Genomic DNA, 16,855 nt, shown 5'->3' with positions numbered 1-16,855 from the left:
GCAATTCACTGAGCTTGAAGAATGGCTCTGGGACTCAAACTTGCCATTCCAAGGCTGAGAGGGTTATGAAATCCTTAAAGGAAATAAACTACAAACTCTGGGAAAGGTAGCTCTTTGCGGGAGAACAGGGGTCTCCTCACAGCTCTCAGCACCCTTAACAAATGACAGCTCCCAGAATCCTTTGGGGGAAGTAGCCATGGCCTAAGTCAGTCCTTAACATCAGTGGGTCTACTCTAACCAGGACTAGCCTTGGCTACAACCCAATATGTGCCTCACACCGTCCGATAACGCCCGCTAGTGAAAGAAATGTGGTCTCCTCACCATCTGGAAGTTCTGGAGTTCCATCAAGGTCTTCTTGTCCACAACGATCTGGCCCTTGAGTTTGCAGTGAAAAGCCTCCTCCACTCGCCGGTAGGGGGATGCCTCCTCCAAGGAGAGCAGCAAAGGGGGCGCCTCGCTCAGAGGGGTTGGCAAAGCCGGAGGGGTCCGCCGCTCAGTGGCTTCTGTAAGAAAAAGGGGGGAAAATAGGAGGCCATCTTGTTGGCCCTGAGAATCCGGCTTCTCTGTCCAACTGGAAGAGTGAGTTTGGCTGAGTGAACACCATCTGTTTACAGCACTTTGCCTTGCCTTCCAAAGAATTCTGGGAACTGTAGTTTGCCCCTTCCCCACAGAACTACAATTCCCAGCCCCCTATACAAACTAAAGTTCCCAGGAGGTCTTAATAAAAATTATATATAAAAAAATAAAGTTCCCAGGAGGGGGGCGGAATCATTGGTGTTGTACAGCCTTAGGCCATAGCAGCACCATACATTTAAAGTGCTCTTGTGCTGAATGCCTGTTTGCAAATGTCCCATTGGGGTATTTGGCTGGCCACTGTGAGATCAGTTTGCTGGTCTATCTAGAGCAGGGTTTCCCAAACTTGGGTCTCCGGCTGTTTCGGGATTTCAGTTCCCATCATCCCTGACCACTGGTCCTGCTAGCTAGGGATGATGGGAGTTGTAGTCCCAAAACAGCTGGCGTTTGAGAAGCAGTGATCCAGATGGACCCATTGGCCTGATCCTAGCAGGGAGCCTCTTCTGATGTTCTGAACATGCTTCAGATGAGGCTTAAATGTGTGGTGCTAATGAAGGCGAAAGAGGAGAGCGCAAATTATGGTCTGAAGCTCAGCATCAAAAAAACTAGGATCATGGCCACTGGTCCCATCACCTCCCAGAAAATAGAAGGGGAAGAAATGGAGGCAGTGAGAGATTTTACTTTCTTGGGCTCCGTGATCACTGCAGATGTTGACAGCAGCCACAAAATTAAAAGATCCCTGCTTCTTGGGAGGAAAGCAATGACAAACCTAGACAGCATCTTAAAAAGCAGAGACATCACCTTGCCAACAAAGGTCCGTATAGTAAAAGCTATGGTTTTCCCAGTAGTGATGTATGGAAGTGAGAGCTGGACCATAAAGAAGGCTGATCGCCGAAGAATTGGTGCTTTTGAATTATGGTGCTGGAGGAGACTCTTGAGAGTCCCATGGACTGCAAGAAGATCAAACGTATCCATTCTGAAGGAAATCAGCCCTGAGTGCTCACTGGAAGGACAGATCCTGAAGCTGAGGCTCCAGTACTTTGGCCACCTCATGAGAAGAGAAGACTCCCTGGAAAAGACCCTGATGCTGGGAAAGATGGAGGGTACAAGGAGAAGGGGACGACAGAGGACGAGATGGTTGGACAGTGTCCTCGAAGCTACCAGCATGAGTTTGACCAAACTGCGAGAGGCAGTGGAAGACAGGCGGGCCTGACGTGCTCTGGTCCATGGGGTCACAAAGAGTCGGACACGACTAAACGACTAAACAACAACAACAGAGACATAGTAAAAAAAAAAAGAGGGCTTGAGAAAAAGAAGGAGAGAGGAAGATGCTGCCGCCTGAGCTTGGAAGGAGGCCGGCCTCTCTTGAACCCGCGTACCTTTTAACATCTTCTTGAACTCCTGCAGCAAGACTTCCTGGGTGACTTCTGCCCCTGGAGCCCCTGGGGGTCCTGGAGGGCCTGGGGGTCCTGGAGGTCCAACAAGCCCACGCTGAAAGAAAGAAGAGAGTTTGGGGAGAGGGAGGGGATTCAGAAACCTCGTTCGTGATAAATACGCTAGCCTGGTTTATTTTATTTGACTCCTTCATTTCATAGATTCTATATCCCACCTTTCTCCCAAGTTGGGTTTCAAGGCAAAACTCACCACGTTTACAAAATACAGAATAATACAAACTGGGGGGTGGGGTGGGTAGAAAATACAACCCGACAATTAAAATACAATTTGCCCTGAAAGCCAGTTTTAAGGAACGAAGCGACACAGTTAGACTTGATCTGTGGTGCTGCCTTTTTTGACAAGTCCACAAGCAAAGCTGTCAGATGCTGGGTCAGGCCATCCTGGGCTAGGGAACTTTCTGCTCAACAGATGTTGCTGGATAACAATTAAGGATTTATTATGTTTTCAGAATGTATCAGAAAATTTATATAGAATTTCTACATAGAATTTCTATAGAAAGGTTTATTGTTTTGTGTGCATTCGATTGTAAGATAAAACACATGCGAAGGGACTTGACAGGAAGTCAAAATTGAAGAAAAGATTTTGAAAGATAAAAGGGGGAAAATATTTACTTTATTATCATTTTTAAATTTTTTGTGTGTGTCTGTACATACGTGTGTTTCGTATGGAATGTTTGGGAGGAAATAAGACAGTAAATAACAAATAACTAACTAAATATTGATGTACCGGTATGTGTTTTTTATTTCTCAATTATATTTAGTGGTAGTATGGTTGTAATGTTTCTTGTAACATAAAATCATTCAATAGAATTTTTTATTTTTTTTTTAAAAAAAAGATGTTGCTGGACTACAACTCCCATCAGCCCTAGCAAGGGTAGCCAATGGTCAGGGTGGATGACAGCAGTTGTAGTTCAGCAGGCAAAGGTTTACCCCAGGTGACTTAGCCCAACATCAAATCGTTGGCATTTGCTCTTCAGGGTCTTTGGCAGATGATTTGGTAGACCTGGAGGACAAGGCTATCAACATCTACTAGCCATGATGGCTACACTTGGTCAGAGTAATGCTCATGTGCTCAGGTCCAGCTTGCTGGTTTCCCAAAGGCACCTGGTTGGCCACTGTGAGAACAGGACGCTGGACAACATGGGCCCTGATCCAGAAGGCTCTTCTTCTGTTCCTAGGATAAAGCCCCCCCCCAACTGCAGACACCAGGGATTGAAGCTGAGAATAATCCGAAAGCAAATCACACGGTTTTCTGCTAGAGGAGGAGGAGGCTGCTAGCTATGGTGGCTCTGTTCTGCCTCCACTATTGGAGGCAATAAACCTTTGCATACCACTTTCTGGGAACTGCAAGAGAGGAGAGTTGCTGTTGCACTCAGGTCTTGCTCACAAGCTTCCCAGAGGCATAAGGCTGGCCATTGTGAGAACACGATGCTGAAGTCAGTAATCCTTAGGCCTGATCATGGGTGTAGCCAGGGAGGCAGAGGAGCAGCTGCCCACCCCCAATCCAGTAAATAAATAAAAATACTTAACTGAAAGTAGAAATAATCAGAATATCTGAAATCGAAATGACAGGTTTTTCTGAGCACATGGAGTCAAAAGAAAGAAATTTTAAAAAACTGTTGTCGAGATGTTTCGTTCCGAATCAGCTACACAGAGCCAGAAAGAGGATGGTGACAGGTGGGTGTCCTTCTCTCCCCCTCCCCCCCAAAAAACCACAGAACATAAATCCTGGCTACACCCATGGGCCCGATATAAGCTACAGGGCTCCTCTTCTGTTCTTTGCAGCCCTGCGGCTCAAGAACTTTTAACTGGGCAGGCAGAAGACGGAACTGGGGGTCGGTGACTCACAAAACGAATGTGAGTGGCAAAATGTTTCCTGCCCCCCACCCCAAACACACACACACCCACACACCCACACACCTAGGTTGCAATCCTATACACATTTAACCAGTGCTGGATTTACGTATAAGCTAAACAAAGCAATAGCTTAGGGCCCCACTCTCTTGGGGCCCCCAAAAAAATTTAAAGGGGAAAAAACTGGATGTACATTTCCAAAACATTAAGATAAAAACAAATAAAATAAAACCTACGTACAGCAACAGTGTTTTGTGTTGTGTAGGCTCCTATGATGTAAGTAATGGGCCCCCAATCATTTTAAGTTAGAGCTTAATAATTATTTTACTATTAATATACTTCTTAATTGTATTTCACTATTAATATACTTCTACTTAATTGTATTTCAGTTCAACAATTACTTTGATAAAATACATATTTTGTTATGTGCAAATGGCTTTAGGTACCTCTTAGGTCTATAAATTACCATATAGCATATATGCAACAACAACAAAAAGCGACAATTTGTTGTTAACAAAGGACAGCTGGACATATAAAGGGCCCCATTACCTTCAGTAGCTTAGGGCCTCATCAAACCTAAATCCGGCCCTGCATTTATCCCAGGAGGAGTATTCCTCATTGGACTACTTCTGAATAGACATGCATAAAACTGCAATCCTCCCACCCCACCCCCCAAATGCTTCTCTACTTCTGCAAACCTTGGAGTTTCCCCAAACTGACCCCACCCTCTCATAGATGGATGGTGCCATTTTGACTGTACAGATTAACGGCACTCCCACCCTGAACTTCAGAACCAGAGGGAAGGGTTTATTATCACGATGGATGTAATGGACAGCTAAAAGTGCTTCCGAGAATAACCTACTAATTTCTTATCTCTGCCTTTGCATTTCTTTTTGGAGTTGCTGCCGTCATCAGGACGATGTACAAATGAAATCCACGTCCGACGCGGGTCAGTGATGCGAGGGTCTGGGGACTCTAGCATCTAAGGAAAGAAGAAGAAGGATTGAGGGCACTGTGAGTCTTTTATCCACAGCCAATTATATATGTGTGTGTTTACGTGTGAATATGTTGGAGGTAATGTGAGTTAAGTGGTTCATGTGCATAATAACCGGCCATTGTGCACATTCACCAGGCCTCACGGAAAACGTGCACATAATATGTCCCCTACGGGCAAACTGTGCACATTTACTTGGCAGTATACTCATAATTTCCCACAGAGTCTTGGGAAATGTGCACATTCCCCCAAACCTGTTGGAGATTGTGCATATTGGCTGGAGAAAATACAAAAATGTAGTTGAGATACGCTCATTCCCCAAGACCTGTTGGAAGACTGCATAATCTGCAGAATTCATGGACAGATTATGTGCACATTCTCCACAACGTCTTGTGAATGTTCACAACGGCCTGTTGTTCTGCACATTAACTGTTCAATTGACATTACCCCATATATAGATGTATAGATACATAATCAAACAGTGTTGCTCAGCTGTCAGTAATGGTTCCTTCAGTGGAACAGAAAAGAAAGCCATTTTTATTGATACCTGGAACCTCCCCCCCCCCCCCCTCTCAATTTGGCATTGAGGGTTGACTTTTGGGCTGAAAATACTTCAGTTTCCCCGTGAGGATTTCCAAAGTTGAAAATCAAATTTTGCAGTTCAGAAATTCAGATCTCAGAATGGCTGTCTTGCATTTTCCATAAACCTAAATTAACTGCCACATCTATGCTTGAGGAGGAAAAATATTTTTAAAATTGGGGGTGGAGATAAATGCTAAGACTGAGAAAAAACAAAAGCAGAAGCCTTAGCCATGGGAGATATATTATTTTAAAGACCTCACAATTTTAAGAAACAGCAAGCTATGCCTGCACACTTCAACATTAAGGCCCATTTTACAGCTGGGGAACACCGAGGCTCAACGTTACATACACCTTGCTCCTAGATTAGGCAAGTACTTGTGCATAGAACTGAAGTCCTTCATTGTAGCTAATATTGCTAAATAATAGGGAGTCAGAAATCATACCACTGAGATCCAGTAGATCTACTTTCTGTCCACCCCTGCTATTAACACCAAGGCGCTATTGTCCAGACTTCTTTTCCACTTTAACTAGAATTAGAAGCAGATTTTATTTTTGCCCATAGAAGGTATGCACAGGGAAGCATTTCCTCCTGCTTTCAAACGCTTTACTTGTGTTTTAAAGCATTAAAAAAATCCCATTTCACAGCTAGAGGGCACTGAGGCCAGGCATTCTGATTGGAAGATAACAACAAGCCCAGAGCACCTAAGCCCTGCAAGGAAGCAATGGGCGCCTAACAATGAAGGCAGGTAATTCTGTTGGTTCCCTTACGAGTGCGTGATCATAAAGAGAACTTTCTGGTCACCTAGCCCAACCATTCACTGCAAGATCTGCAGTGCAGGCTGTAACTTACAGCATCCATTAAAGGTAAAGGGACCATTAGGTCCAGTCGTGGCTGACTATCTCAAGATAGTGTCACCAAGCTTGGCACAAGGATTCCTGAGATGGGGAGAGTGCTCTTCATCAACATTTGGGTGCCAAGTGCCATTCTGAATAGAGATGGTGGACTGAAATATGACTTTGCCGTGACTTTACCAAGTTTCCGGTGCGACCACAAACTACAAATTCCTGGGCATTCCCCGCTAGGTAAAGGTAAAGGGACCCCTGACCATTAGGTCCAGTCGTGGCCGACTCTGGGGTTGCGGCGCTCATCTTGCTTTATTGGCCGAGGAAGCCGGCGTACAGCTTCCGGGTCATGTGGCCAGCATGACTAAGCCGTTTCTGGCAAACCAGAGTAGCACACAGAAATGCCGTTTACCTTCCCGCCGGAGCGGTACCTATTTATCTACTTGCACTTTGGCGTGCTTTCGAACTGCTAGGTTGGCAGGAGCAGGGACCGAGCAACGGGAATTCAGCCCGTTGCGGGGATTTGATCCACCGACCTTTTGATCGGCAAGTCCTAGGCTCTGTGGTTTAACCCACAGTGCCACCCGCGTCCCTAGTTAAGTATAAATCAAATCACCCCCGCTAGTTAAGTATAAATCAAAAGTGGAAATGTGAAAACAGATCCCATGTTATTATAGGTCATGTGTCAGAGGCAGGCCTTGGGTCTGGGTCAGCTGAAGACCAGCTGGTGTAGATGACATTAAGCTGGGAGGATCAATGACGTGACTTATGTAGGAACATAAGAGGAGCCCTGCTGGATCAGGCCCAACACCCATCTACTCCAGCATCCTGTTCTCACAGTGGCCAACCAGATGCCTCTAGGAAACCGTCAGGCAGGTAAGTGAGGACATTAATAGACAGGACATTAAACCGTTTTTATATGCAACAACAGCGGCAAGAGTATTGTTGGCCCAGAAATGGAAGCAAGAAGAAATACCGACGAAAGAAGAATGGCAGACAAAGTTAATGGACTACGCAGAATTGGATAAGATGGCAGGAAGGATTCGAAACCTGCAGGACCAGAGATTCACGGAAGATTGGAATAAATATGCGAACTATTTGAAGAGCAACTGTAATCAACAAATTATGCTAGTAGGACTACAAGAAGTTTTGTAAGGAGGAATATATGAAATATTGCAAAGAAGATAAAGAAGAGAGACATTAGTTGTGATATTTAAAAGTAATGGTGAAAGTAAGAAATGTAAATTAAGTGGAAAAGATTAGAAAATTTTCAGATGTGATTGATGGAAGTCAAAAAACTGTATAAGATATAGAATCATAGAATCATAGAATCATAGAGTTGGAAGAGACCACAAGGGCCATCGAGTCCAACCCCCTGCCAAGCAGGAAACACCATCAGAGCACTCCTGACATATGGTTGTCAAGCCTCTGCTTAAAGACCTCCAAAGAAGGAGACTCCACCACACAAAAAAGTATGTTTTATAATGTAGAAAATGGTGTGTGTGTGTGTGTGTGTGTGTGTGTGTGTGTGTGTGTGTGTACAGTGGTACCTCGGGTTAAGTATTTAATTCGTTCCGGAGGTCCGTTCTTAACCTGAAACTGTTCTTAACCTGAAGCACCACTTTAGCTAATGGGGCCTCTTGCTGCCGCCGTGCCGCTGGAGCCCGATTTCTGTTCTTATCCTGAAGCAAAGTTCTTAACCTGAAGCACTATTTTTCTGGGTTAGCGGAGTGTGTAACCTGAAGCGTATGTAACCTGAAGCATATGTAACCCGAGGTACCACTGTATATGTGTGTGTGTGTGTGTGTGTGTGTGTGTGTGTGTGTGTGTGTATGGAAACCCTCAGGGAGGACCTGAGCACAAAAGAACTCTGCCCTCCTGAGTCTTCCAGCAACTGGTTTTCAGAAGCATTCCTGCCTCCAATTGTGGAAGAAGAGCAAAGCTGTCATGGCGTAAGTCAGCTTCCTCTGTTCCTAGTAAGAAAAGGTCCCTAGCTTGGTGGCAGAGCATCTGCCCACTGCCACCAATCGCCTGTCAAAAATGGAATCTGGGAGTGACTGCCTCCCCAGTCAATTCACAGGCCCTTTCCTTGCCAAAGTTCCATCATCAACAGGGAGAAGAAGACGACAAGCCCGGGAGTCACGAGCCCCTCCAATGAATGAACTGTCAGCTCAGGAGCTTTAATGAATCACCTCTTGGAATCCGGGGCTTGTTAATGAAAGCAAGGGGGGCGGGGAGAGGATGCTGGAAAGAATGTATCAAAATTTGAAAACAAGAATGCATATTGGCACACGTCGGGATTTATCTAAGGGAGGGGGCTTGGATGGGGGGGGTGGATCCCTCTCAGATTAGGGCGTTGGCAAAAAGAAAGGGAAAAAAAGAAATCAGGAAATCAAAGACACCCAAACCAGAATTACCGGATGGTTGGGAAAACTTAGAGAGTTCCTCTGAGGGTCCCCTCCACTCAGCAAAGGGCTCAGTTCAGTATCAGCTTACTATTTAGAAGCTGAATCAGAAAATCCCTTTCTAAGAGTTTTCTATCAGCTGCCTGTCCCTTGTCTTCTTTACTTATTATTATGTTTGATCCAGTGTTAGTCCTACTCAGAGTAGATCCATTGAAATAAATGTAATGGGCATGAGTAAGTTATGTACATTAATTTAGACTGGCTTACTCTGTATAAGACTCAGTTGGATACCACCTATTATTATTATTATTATTATTATTATTATTATTATTATTATTATTATCTTCCTATATACATAAAAAGGTAAGGTTGTCGTCATGCTGCAGTTTGTATGGTCTCCTAATGGCCAAGAGAAGAGCAGGCAGGAAGGTAGCCCTGGCTGCCAGGTTCCTCCTCCTTACCCTCGGTGTTGCCCTTGTAGAACTCAGCACGGAGGAGGAGGAGGGAACCCTAAAAATCCCAGCAGGCACCAGCCGCCACTGGTTGAAAGTCTCAGGTCCCCCCGCCCTTTTTTTACAGCTACATAACATATGTCCTAGCAACTCCTGGGGCCAGATCAGGCCCAAGAGCTAGCCATTGGAGAGCCCTGGCTCACTCAGCACCCTCCTCTCTTGCCCCAGGTGGGGGCTTGTGGAGTAGCAGCTGTCTGCCTTGCGAGCCAAAGGAAGGGGCTGCCTGAGTCATTTCCAGCAGAGCCTTGACGCATTCCATGGTAATTGAGTAATTAGTGTCAATGTTAGATCTGTCAAGCACACCCTCGGGTCAAGCAGACATCCCAAGAACGGGATCAGGAATCAAGTGTTTTACGGGATCCCAAATTGCTGCCGATGAAACAAACTTCTTGGGAGGGGGTGCGCGCGGGAGGAATGCTTCTTGAGCAACTTCTCCTGCCTCGAACGCACCCACAAAAATTCAAGAGGGCACAGGTAGAGGGTCCAGGTAAAATGCTGCCTTCTTCAGGCTTCCTGACGGCCAGCTCTGCATCGTTTCCCTGGACACCCCGTTCTGTTCCTGCCCTAGTTTTTTTGTTTTAACCCCTCTGATAGTCAGCATTCTGTGCCCACTTGAACATGCTTGATCCAATACTGGGCTGCTTTTTTAAAAGGGGAGGGAGTCTCCCTCCTCAGAGCTCCCCCCCCCCTTCTTCCGCAAATCCTTGGGTTTCTCTGAGCCTCGCGTGAACTCTCAGATTTGAAGTTCGCCATTTGCTCTCCCACCAAAGGCCTAGCCTCAAAACCAGGGGTTTTTCAGCCCGAATGCCACATTCCCTTCTGGGTGACCTACCCAGGGACCCATGCCAAGGGTGGGTGGGGCCAAGAGACGAATGTGGGTGGGGCCCAGAATGCAAATTTTACCTTCATTCAGTAGGAGAGTTTCCACACACAGTAACACAGCCCAGTCTCTCCTCCATCCAGGCAAGCAAAAAGGCGTGATCCGGAGCTCAAGGACATGATCCAGTCAGGCAAAAACACTCAAGGACTGGTGAGGGGTATGGTCCGGGGAGAGATCCAGGAGCCAGATAAGAACCCCAGAGGGCTACATCTGACCCCGCAAACCTGAGGTTCCCCACCATCACTCAAAGGCAGGACTTTTTTTCAGCCTGAACCATAGGAGCCAACTCATAGGGGCCGAAGGGGCCATCCCCCCAAAGTTGATGGGCACTGCCATTAAAACGGTGTGCGTGAACTGCATCATGGGATTGATTATGCAGTGTGGGGGCTTACCTCCCCCTCCCCCCCCAATATTTTATTCAAGTTGGCACTCCTGGCTGGAACTCTGCTTTTCTACTGGAGGACTTTGGGCTTGTGTTCATCGAACAACAGTATACTCCTCCCCACCTTCCATGATAGACTATCTTTGAATCGGGAGATGTTTGACAGCAGATTGCAGCATGGCTGTGAAGTCCATCTCTCTCATCAGGACATAAAGAGGAGCCCTGCGGCTGGATCACGTTTTATCTATCCTGAATCATTCAATATTTAGCTTCACTGGATGTCCACGAGTTCTGGCATTATGAGAGAGGGAGGAAAAAAGATTCCCCTGTTCACTTTCTCCACACTGTAAATGCACTGTAAATTACACGCCTCAATCATCTGGTCATCTGGTCCAATCCTCTGTAATGCAAAATGTCCCAACCTCCCCGCATATTGACTTGCTCTGGCCCCTGCAATGCACAAGACAGCTTCTTATGCCACTGAGCCTAGGGCTTACTGATCAGAAGGTCAGCGGTTCGAAACCCTATGACGGGGTGAGCTCCTGTTGCTCGGTCCCTGCTCCTGCCAACCTAGCAGTTCAAAAGAATGTCAAAGTGCAAGTAGATAAATAGGTACCACTCCGGCGGGAAAGTAAACGGTGTTTCCGCGCGCTGCTCTGGTTCGCCCGAAGCGGCTTAGTCATGCTGGCCACATGACCCAGAAGCTGTACACCTGCTCCCTTGACCAATAAAGCGAGATGAGCGCCGCAACCCCAGAGTCATCCGCGACTGAACCTAATGGTCAGGGGTACCTTTACCTTTTTATCTGCAAGTTTGTACAAAGAGCACCACCAAAATAATAGTACAGTGGTACCTCGGGTTAAGAACTTAATTCGTTCCGGAGGTCTGTTCTTAACCTGAAAATGTTCTTAACCTGAAGCACCACTTTAGCTAATGGGGCCTCCTGCGGCCGCTGCACTGCCGGAGCCCGATTTCTGTTCTCATCCTGCTGAAGCAAAGTTCTTAACCCGAGGTACTATATCTGGGTTAGTGGAGTCTGTAACCTGAAGCGTATGTAACCTGAAGCGTATGTAACCTGAGGTACCACTGTAATAATAATATATCTCTTGCTGGTGAGCTTTCGGGCTGCGCTCTGCGATCGCAGGAGCGTGGGAAAGGCTGCAAACAGAGCCTCGTGCCAGAGAGCAGTCCCGACGGCTCTCTTCTGCAGCCGCCTTGCACCAGCCGCAAAGAGAAGCCACGCAGGCCTGGCCACTGCTGCTGGCTTCCTTGAGTTACAAATCCCTCTCAGAGAGAGGCAGGCCGGGCGCTCCCTGCTTTCCCCACCGCCAGCCGGCGTGACTGACAGCTAAAATGAATGTTCTGTCCTTGTGGTATTATTATTTAATTACTATGGCATGCATGAGCAATCCCGAGAATGAGCGTGTAAGCTGCGCTCTGTTCGTCTTGGCAAAGGCAGGCTCCGGCAGCTGAAGGGAGATGCCTGCAGCCGAGATGGGGTGGCTGAGCCACCGCGGCGAACAAGAAGCCAAAGCAGGGGGGTGGACCCACGGCCGCAGCAGAGGCTGGTCCAGTAGACTGAACAGATTGCCGCACACAGAGGGGCTGCCTTGGAGACGTGCTCAGAAACTTCAGAAGGTCCAAAGAGTTGCAGCCAGATGGTTGATCAGGGTTAGTCATAGGAAGCCCACGACTCCCTGGTTACAACTGGCTATGGGACGCGGGTGGCGCTGTGGGTTAAACCACAGAGCCTAGGACTTGCCGATCAGAAGTTTGGCAGTTTGAATCCCCGTGACGGGGTGAGCTCCCTTTGCTCGGTCCCTGCTCCTGCCAACCTAGCAGTTCGAAAGCACAAAGTGCAAGTAGATAAATAGGTACCGCTCTGAAGCGGCTCAGTCATGCTGGCCACATGACTCAGAAGCTGTACGCCGGCTCCCTCGGCCAATAAAGTGAGATGAGCGCCGCAACCCCAGACTCGGCCTAATGGTTAGGGATCCCTTTACCTTTACCTTTATTCTCCCCTGCAAACCTGCCCAAGCTCAGAGATCCTTGGGACAGAGCCTTCTCTTGGTCCTGCCACCTTCCAAGGTACGATGGGGATGCAGGAGAGGGCCTTCTTAGTGGTGGCTCCCAGACTCTGGAACCCCCTCCCTAGAGAAGCTAGACTGGCTTCCTCCTTGTTGTCCTTCCACCAGTGAAGGTGAAGGCTGTTGTATTCCAGCAGGCCTTGGGGAGCTGACTGCTTTAAAGGAAAGGGCTTTTAAGAGTGCTGCGCTGTTTTTGCCATCTGCATTTTAATAGATTGGTTTTTATATTGTTTTAATTTTATCATGGTTTAATTACTTCTTAGCTATTGGATTTTAGTTTTCTGTATTTTATCAGTGTTGCCTTAATTTTTGTAAGCCGCCTTGAGTCCCAGTCTGGGGGAAAGTAATAATAATAATAATAATAATAATAATAATAATAATAATAATAATAATGGGACACTGCTCCCTGCTCCTTCTACCTTGATCTCTACACAGACCTCTCTCTTTGATGTTTAGACTGATAGGTCTTAGGTTGCATCCTGTTCATAATGTGCAAATTATAATGCACTGACAATGTGATTCCTTGCCATGGGATAATAGCAATGGCTCAAAGATGAAGGATAGATCTGTTGCAGACTATTGGCCATGATAATTAAAAATGGAGTCTGCAACAAAGTCTTGCAGCGTAGAATGCTCCTGTTAAGGGTTCCAAGCAACTAGGCAATTAGTCATGGCCTCTGGGCATGCTCAGTCCTCACTGGGTTGTTTAGGGTCTGTTCCCCCACTTAATTTACATAAACTTCCACGAACCACTAATCTGTTGCTGCTTCCGTCCTGTGTGCGAATTCTGCAGGGCTTGGGCTCTATAAGAATGCTGACACTTGGGGAATGATTTTGCTGTTTGTAGATAGGATTCAAGCCTCCGGGCCCATTGGCAGTTAACATCTAACAGATCTCATCTAACAGGACTCTTCTGAAGCTTAGCATACAAACATACCCTTCCACACATTTGTTAAGACTTTTCAAAAATATATATAATTCCATATAGCACATCAACTACCACAAGGAGATGAGCTGACAGCCCACTCTCTCTTCCAGCTCTCTCTGATCCACACAAGAACCTTCTGAAATCCATCCATTTTTACTCCCATTCTACAGGCCAGGAAAAGTGAGGCTGAGAGAGGCCAAGTGCAGAGAATCGCAAAATTGGGTGTGCAAGTTGGACGACCTCTGTTTCATTGCCAGAGAAAGAGGGAACGCAGCAACGAAAAGGAACGCAGATTTGTGTCCGCAGCATACACTCTTTTATATACATAGGTGCAAATTTAGAAATCGCTGCTATAGTTTTGAACAGAAAATGCAGCCGTCGTGGGGGAGGCTGTGAGCAGGTGAAGGGTGTGACTGCTCAGTTTGGCCATCCAGGATCTGGGTGGCTCTCTCTTATTAGTATCCTTTATCTTTGAACTAGACTTCTGCCAGGCAACCCTTCAAATAGAGGAGTCTCCACTGTAAAGTAGGCTACATGGCCACCAGCACAGCTGGTCAACTAATCCAGGTGTAGGAAATGATTGACCCTTCAGATGTTGTTGGACTACAACTCCCATCATCATTGGCTGAGGCTGAAGGGAGCTAGAGTCTTACAACATGGTTAAACTACAACTTCCCATCATTCCAGACAGTTGGCCAGTGGCTGAGTCCAGCAACATGTGGAGGACCACAGGTTCACCATCTGACCAGCAGCAGTTCCCCAGGAGCAGGAGATCTACCATGGAGATATTGGCCTTCCCTTGGGACATGGGACCATAGGGATCTGCTTTAGGCAGAGTCAGCCCATTGTTCCATCTTGAGGAGTGGTGTCTACTGAAGAGTCTTTAGTCCAGCTAGTTCAGTATTGTGTAAACTGGCAGCAGCACCCCTGGGTACTAGGCGGCGGGTCTTCCCAGCCCTACTTGGAGATGTCAGGGGTCAAACTGGGACCTTCTGCATGCAAAGCATGTGCTCAGCTATTAAGCTAAGGCCCTACAATGTTGGAAAGATCTCCTGGACCACTGAATATAATGGATCTAGGTCATTTGGGCACTTTCTCGGGCCAATACGTTCTGGGATCACACACACACAAACTCCCACTCACGTAGAATCATAAAATCATGGAATTGTAGAGTTGGAAGGGACTGGGAGGGTCATCTAGGGCAACCCACGGCAATGCAGGAATCGCTGTTGAATAATCGCCGGTAGGAGGCCATCTAGCCTCTGCTTAAAAACCTCAAATGAAGGTGAGGCCACCACTTTCTGATCAATAATCACTCAACAGCAGCATTAGACCATGTGCGAGTTAAAAGGTCCACCACAGGTCAGATCCCACAGAGACAAGGCAATGGAACGCTTCCCTGCCTACATCAGGCACCAGGGAACCCGATGCTCTGCAGATGTGGTGGGACTCCAACTCCCATCATCCTTTGGGCCGGTAGCCAGGTGGACTGAGGCTGAGGAGAGCTGGAGTACAAAAATACGGTTCAACTACTGCTCCATTGGCCATGCTGGCTTGGGCTGATGGAGACCAAGAAGATCTTGAGAGTTCTAGGGTCCCCACCCATAGATCTCAGCCAAAACCCTGCGCTCGATACAAGGCAGGCCACCTTTCCAAAAAGAGATTGTGCCTGGGCCTGCGGAGCAGCCAGCCAGCACATCTCCCCCACCCACGACCACAGAGCCTCTTCCTTGACAAACAAGCTCCCTTCCAGGAAACCCAACAGCTCAGACAAAAACCAGAAAAACGAACCGGCGGATTCAGACTAAATAAAGGGCCGCGTTCGCCGTGCCATCAAGCAACAGTCTTTCCCAACTAATTGGCGCGCACTCCTAATTGCCCAGATATAGGAGAAGCAATTGTCTCTGAGCTCTTGTCTGGAGGGTAAATCTCTCTCCTTTTCCCCACCCGCAAGAGGGTAATTAGCTCCTATTAGCTAATTAACCACAATGGGCTAAATTGCCGGCTGCTAAGCCCCTGCACAGACATCCACAGATTACGGGAATGACACTTCCCAGTGTGTGCGTATGAGCGTGTGTGTGTGTATATTTCTTAAGCCTGAAGAGGAACAAAGCGTCTATAAGGGGTATTAAGTGTTGCATCTTGGCGGTCACGCCCCTCGGCGCCACAGATTACCCATTGCGCCGCCCGCCGCCTGCAGGCAAGGCAAGCCCCAGATGGTTCCCGGGGCCGCAGCCCTCACTGTTGAGTGGCAGACGCCTCTGCGTGGCCGGCTCCAGGGTGCTGTGAAGTCATGCTGCGGCTTCCATTGCAATAGTGGCAACAGAAGGTGCAGAGGCTCCTCCTGCAGCAATGTTGCCCAGCGGTTAAAAAGGTAAAGGGACCCCTGACCATTGGGTCCAGTCGTGACCGACTCTGGGGTTGCGGCGCTCATCTCGCTTTATTGGCCGAGGGAGCCGGCGTACAGCTTCCGGGTCATGTGGCCAGCATGACTAAGCCGCTTCTGGTGAACCAGAGCAGCGCACAGAAACACCGTTTACCTTCCCGCCGGAGTGGTACCTATTTATCTACTTGCACTTTGACGTGCTTTCGAACTGCTAGGTTGGCAGGAGCTGGGACCGAGCAATGGGAGCTCACCCCGTCGCAGGGATTCGAACCGCCGACCTTCTGATTGGCAAGTCCTAGGCTCTGTGGTTTAACCCACAGCGCCACCCGTGTCCCTGCCCGGTGGTTAGAGAACTGTTTTTGGCGCCTTATACAGAGACAGGGTATTGGTCCATCTCGCTCAATTCCCTACTCCATTGTCATCTCAGTTGTCTACATGAACAGGTAGCAGCTCCCCAGGGTTTCAGGCAGCCCTCCCTGGAGATGCCAGTGCAGGCCTTCTCTTAAGATATAGGAACAGAGGGAGCTGCTTTATATTGAATGAGGCCATTGGTCCATCCAGCTCATTGGTGCCTACACTGACCGGCAGCAAATCCCCAGGGTTTCAGGAAGGAGTCTCTCCCAGCCCTACCTGAAGATGCCAGTTGGGGATTGAACCTGCAGGTGCTCGAGCTACTGAGTTAAGCAGACAGTCCCGGGTTCAATCCTTGGCATCTCCAGTAACAAGTGAAGGGAGACAGACCCTTCCTTGGTCGATACCCTGGAGTAGGGCTGGGCGATATCAGGTTTTCAAAATCGCGATATATCACCAGCTAAACGTCGCGATGCATCAATATATATCATGATGTCTGAAACAAGGATGGAGCTACGCAGAGGTGTTGGGTGGCTTCACAGTTTCCCCTGCATTGTGATTTCTGCATAGTACACACACATCACGATTCGCGATATATTGCCAGGTCAGAAATTATGAAACCAA

General features: G+C 47.6%; 1 protein-coding gene across 3 annotated transcripts in view; it reads right to left on the bottom strand.

Moving 5' to 3' along the window:
• The window catches only part of C1QTNF12 (C1q and TNF related 12), a 51,109-nt gene that overhangs the window by 15,947 nt on the left and 18,307 nt on the right, over positions 1-16,855 (bottom strand). For 2 of the 3 annotated variants that reach the window (XM_077931356.1, XM_028740827.2), the window contains exons 2-4: positions 4,744-4,863; positions 1,953-2,064; positions 322-503 (exon numbers count right to left, since the gene is read on the bottom strand). In XM_077931356.1, coding sequence (XP_077787482.1) covers positions 322-503; positions 1,953-2,064; positions 4,744-4,863 — 414 coding nt within the window. The remainder of the gene's footprint in view (positions 1-321; positions 504-1,952; positions 2,065-4,743; positions 4,864-16,855) is intronic. The other variant, XM_028740828.2, reaches the window with a different exon arrangement.

Source organism: Podarcis muralis, chromosome 7 (assembly GCF_964188315.1).
Source record: "Podarcis muralis chromosome 7, rPodMur119.hap1.1, whole genome shotgun sequence".
In the NCBI taxonomy this organism is placed as follows: domain Eukaryota; kingdom Metazoa; phylum Chordata; class Lepidosauria; order Squamata; family Lacertidae; genus Podarcis; species Podarcis muralis.
This window is presented reverse-complemented; position numbering and strand designations above follow the sequence as displayed.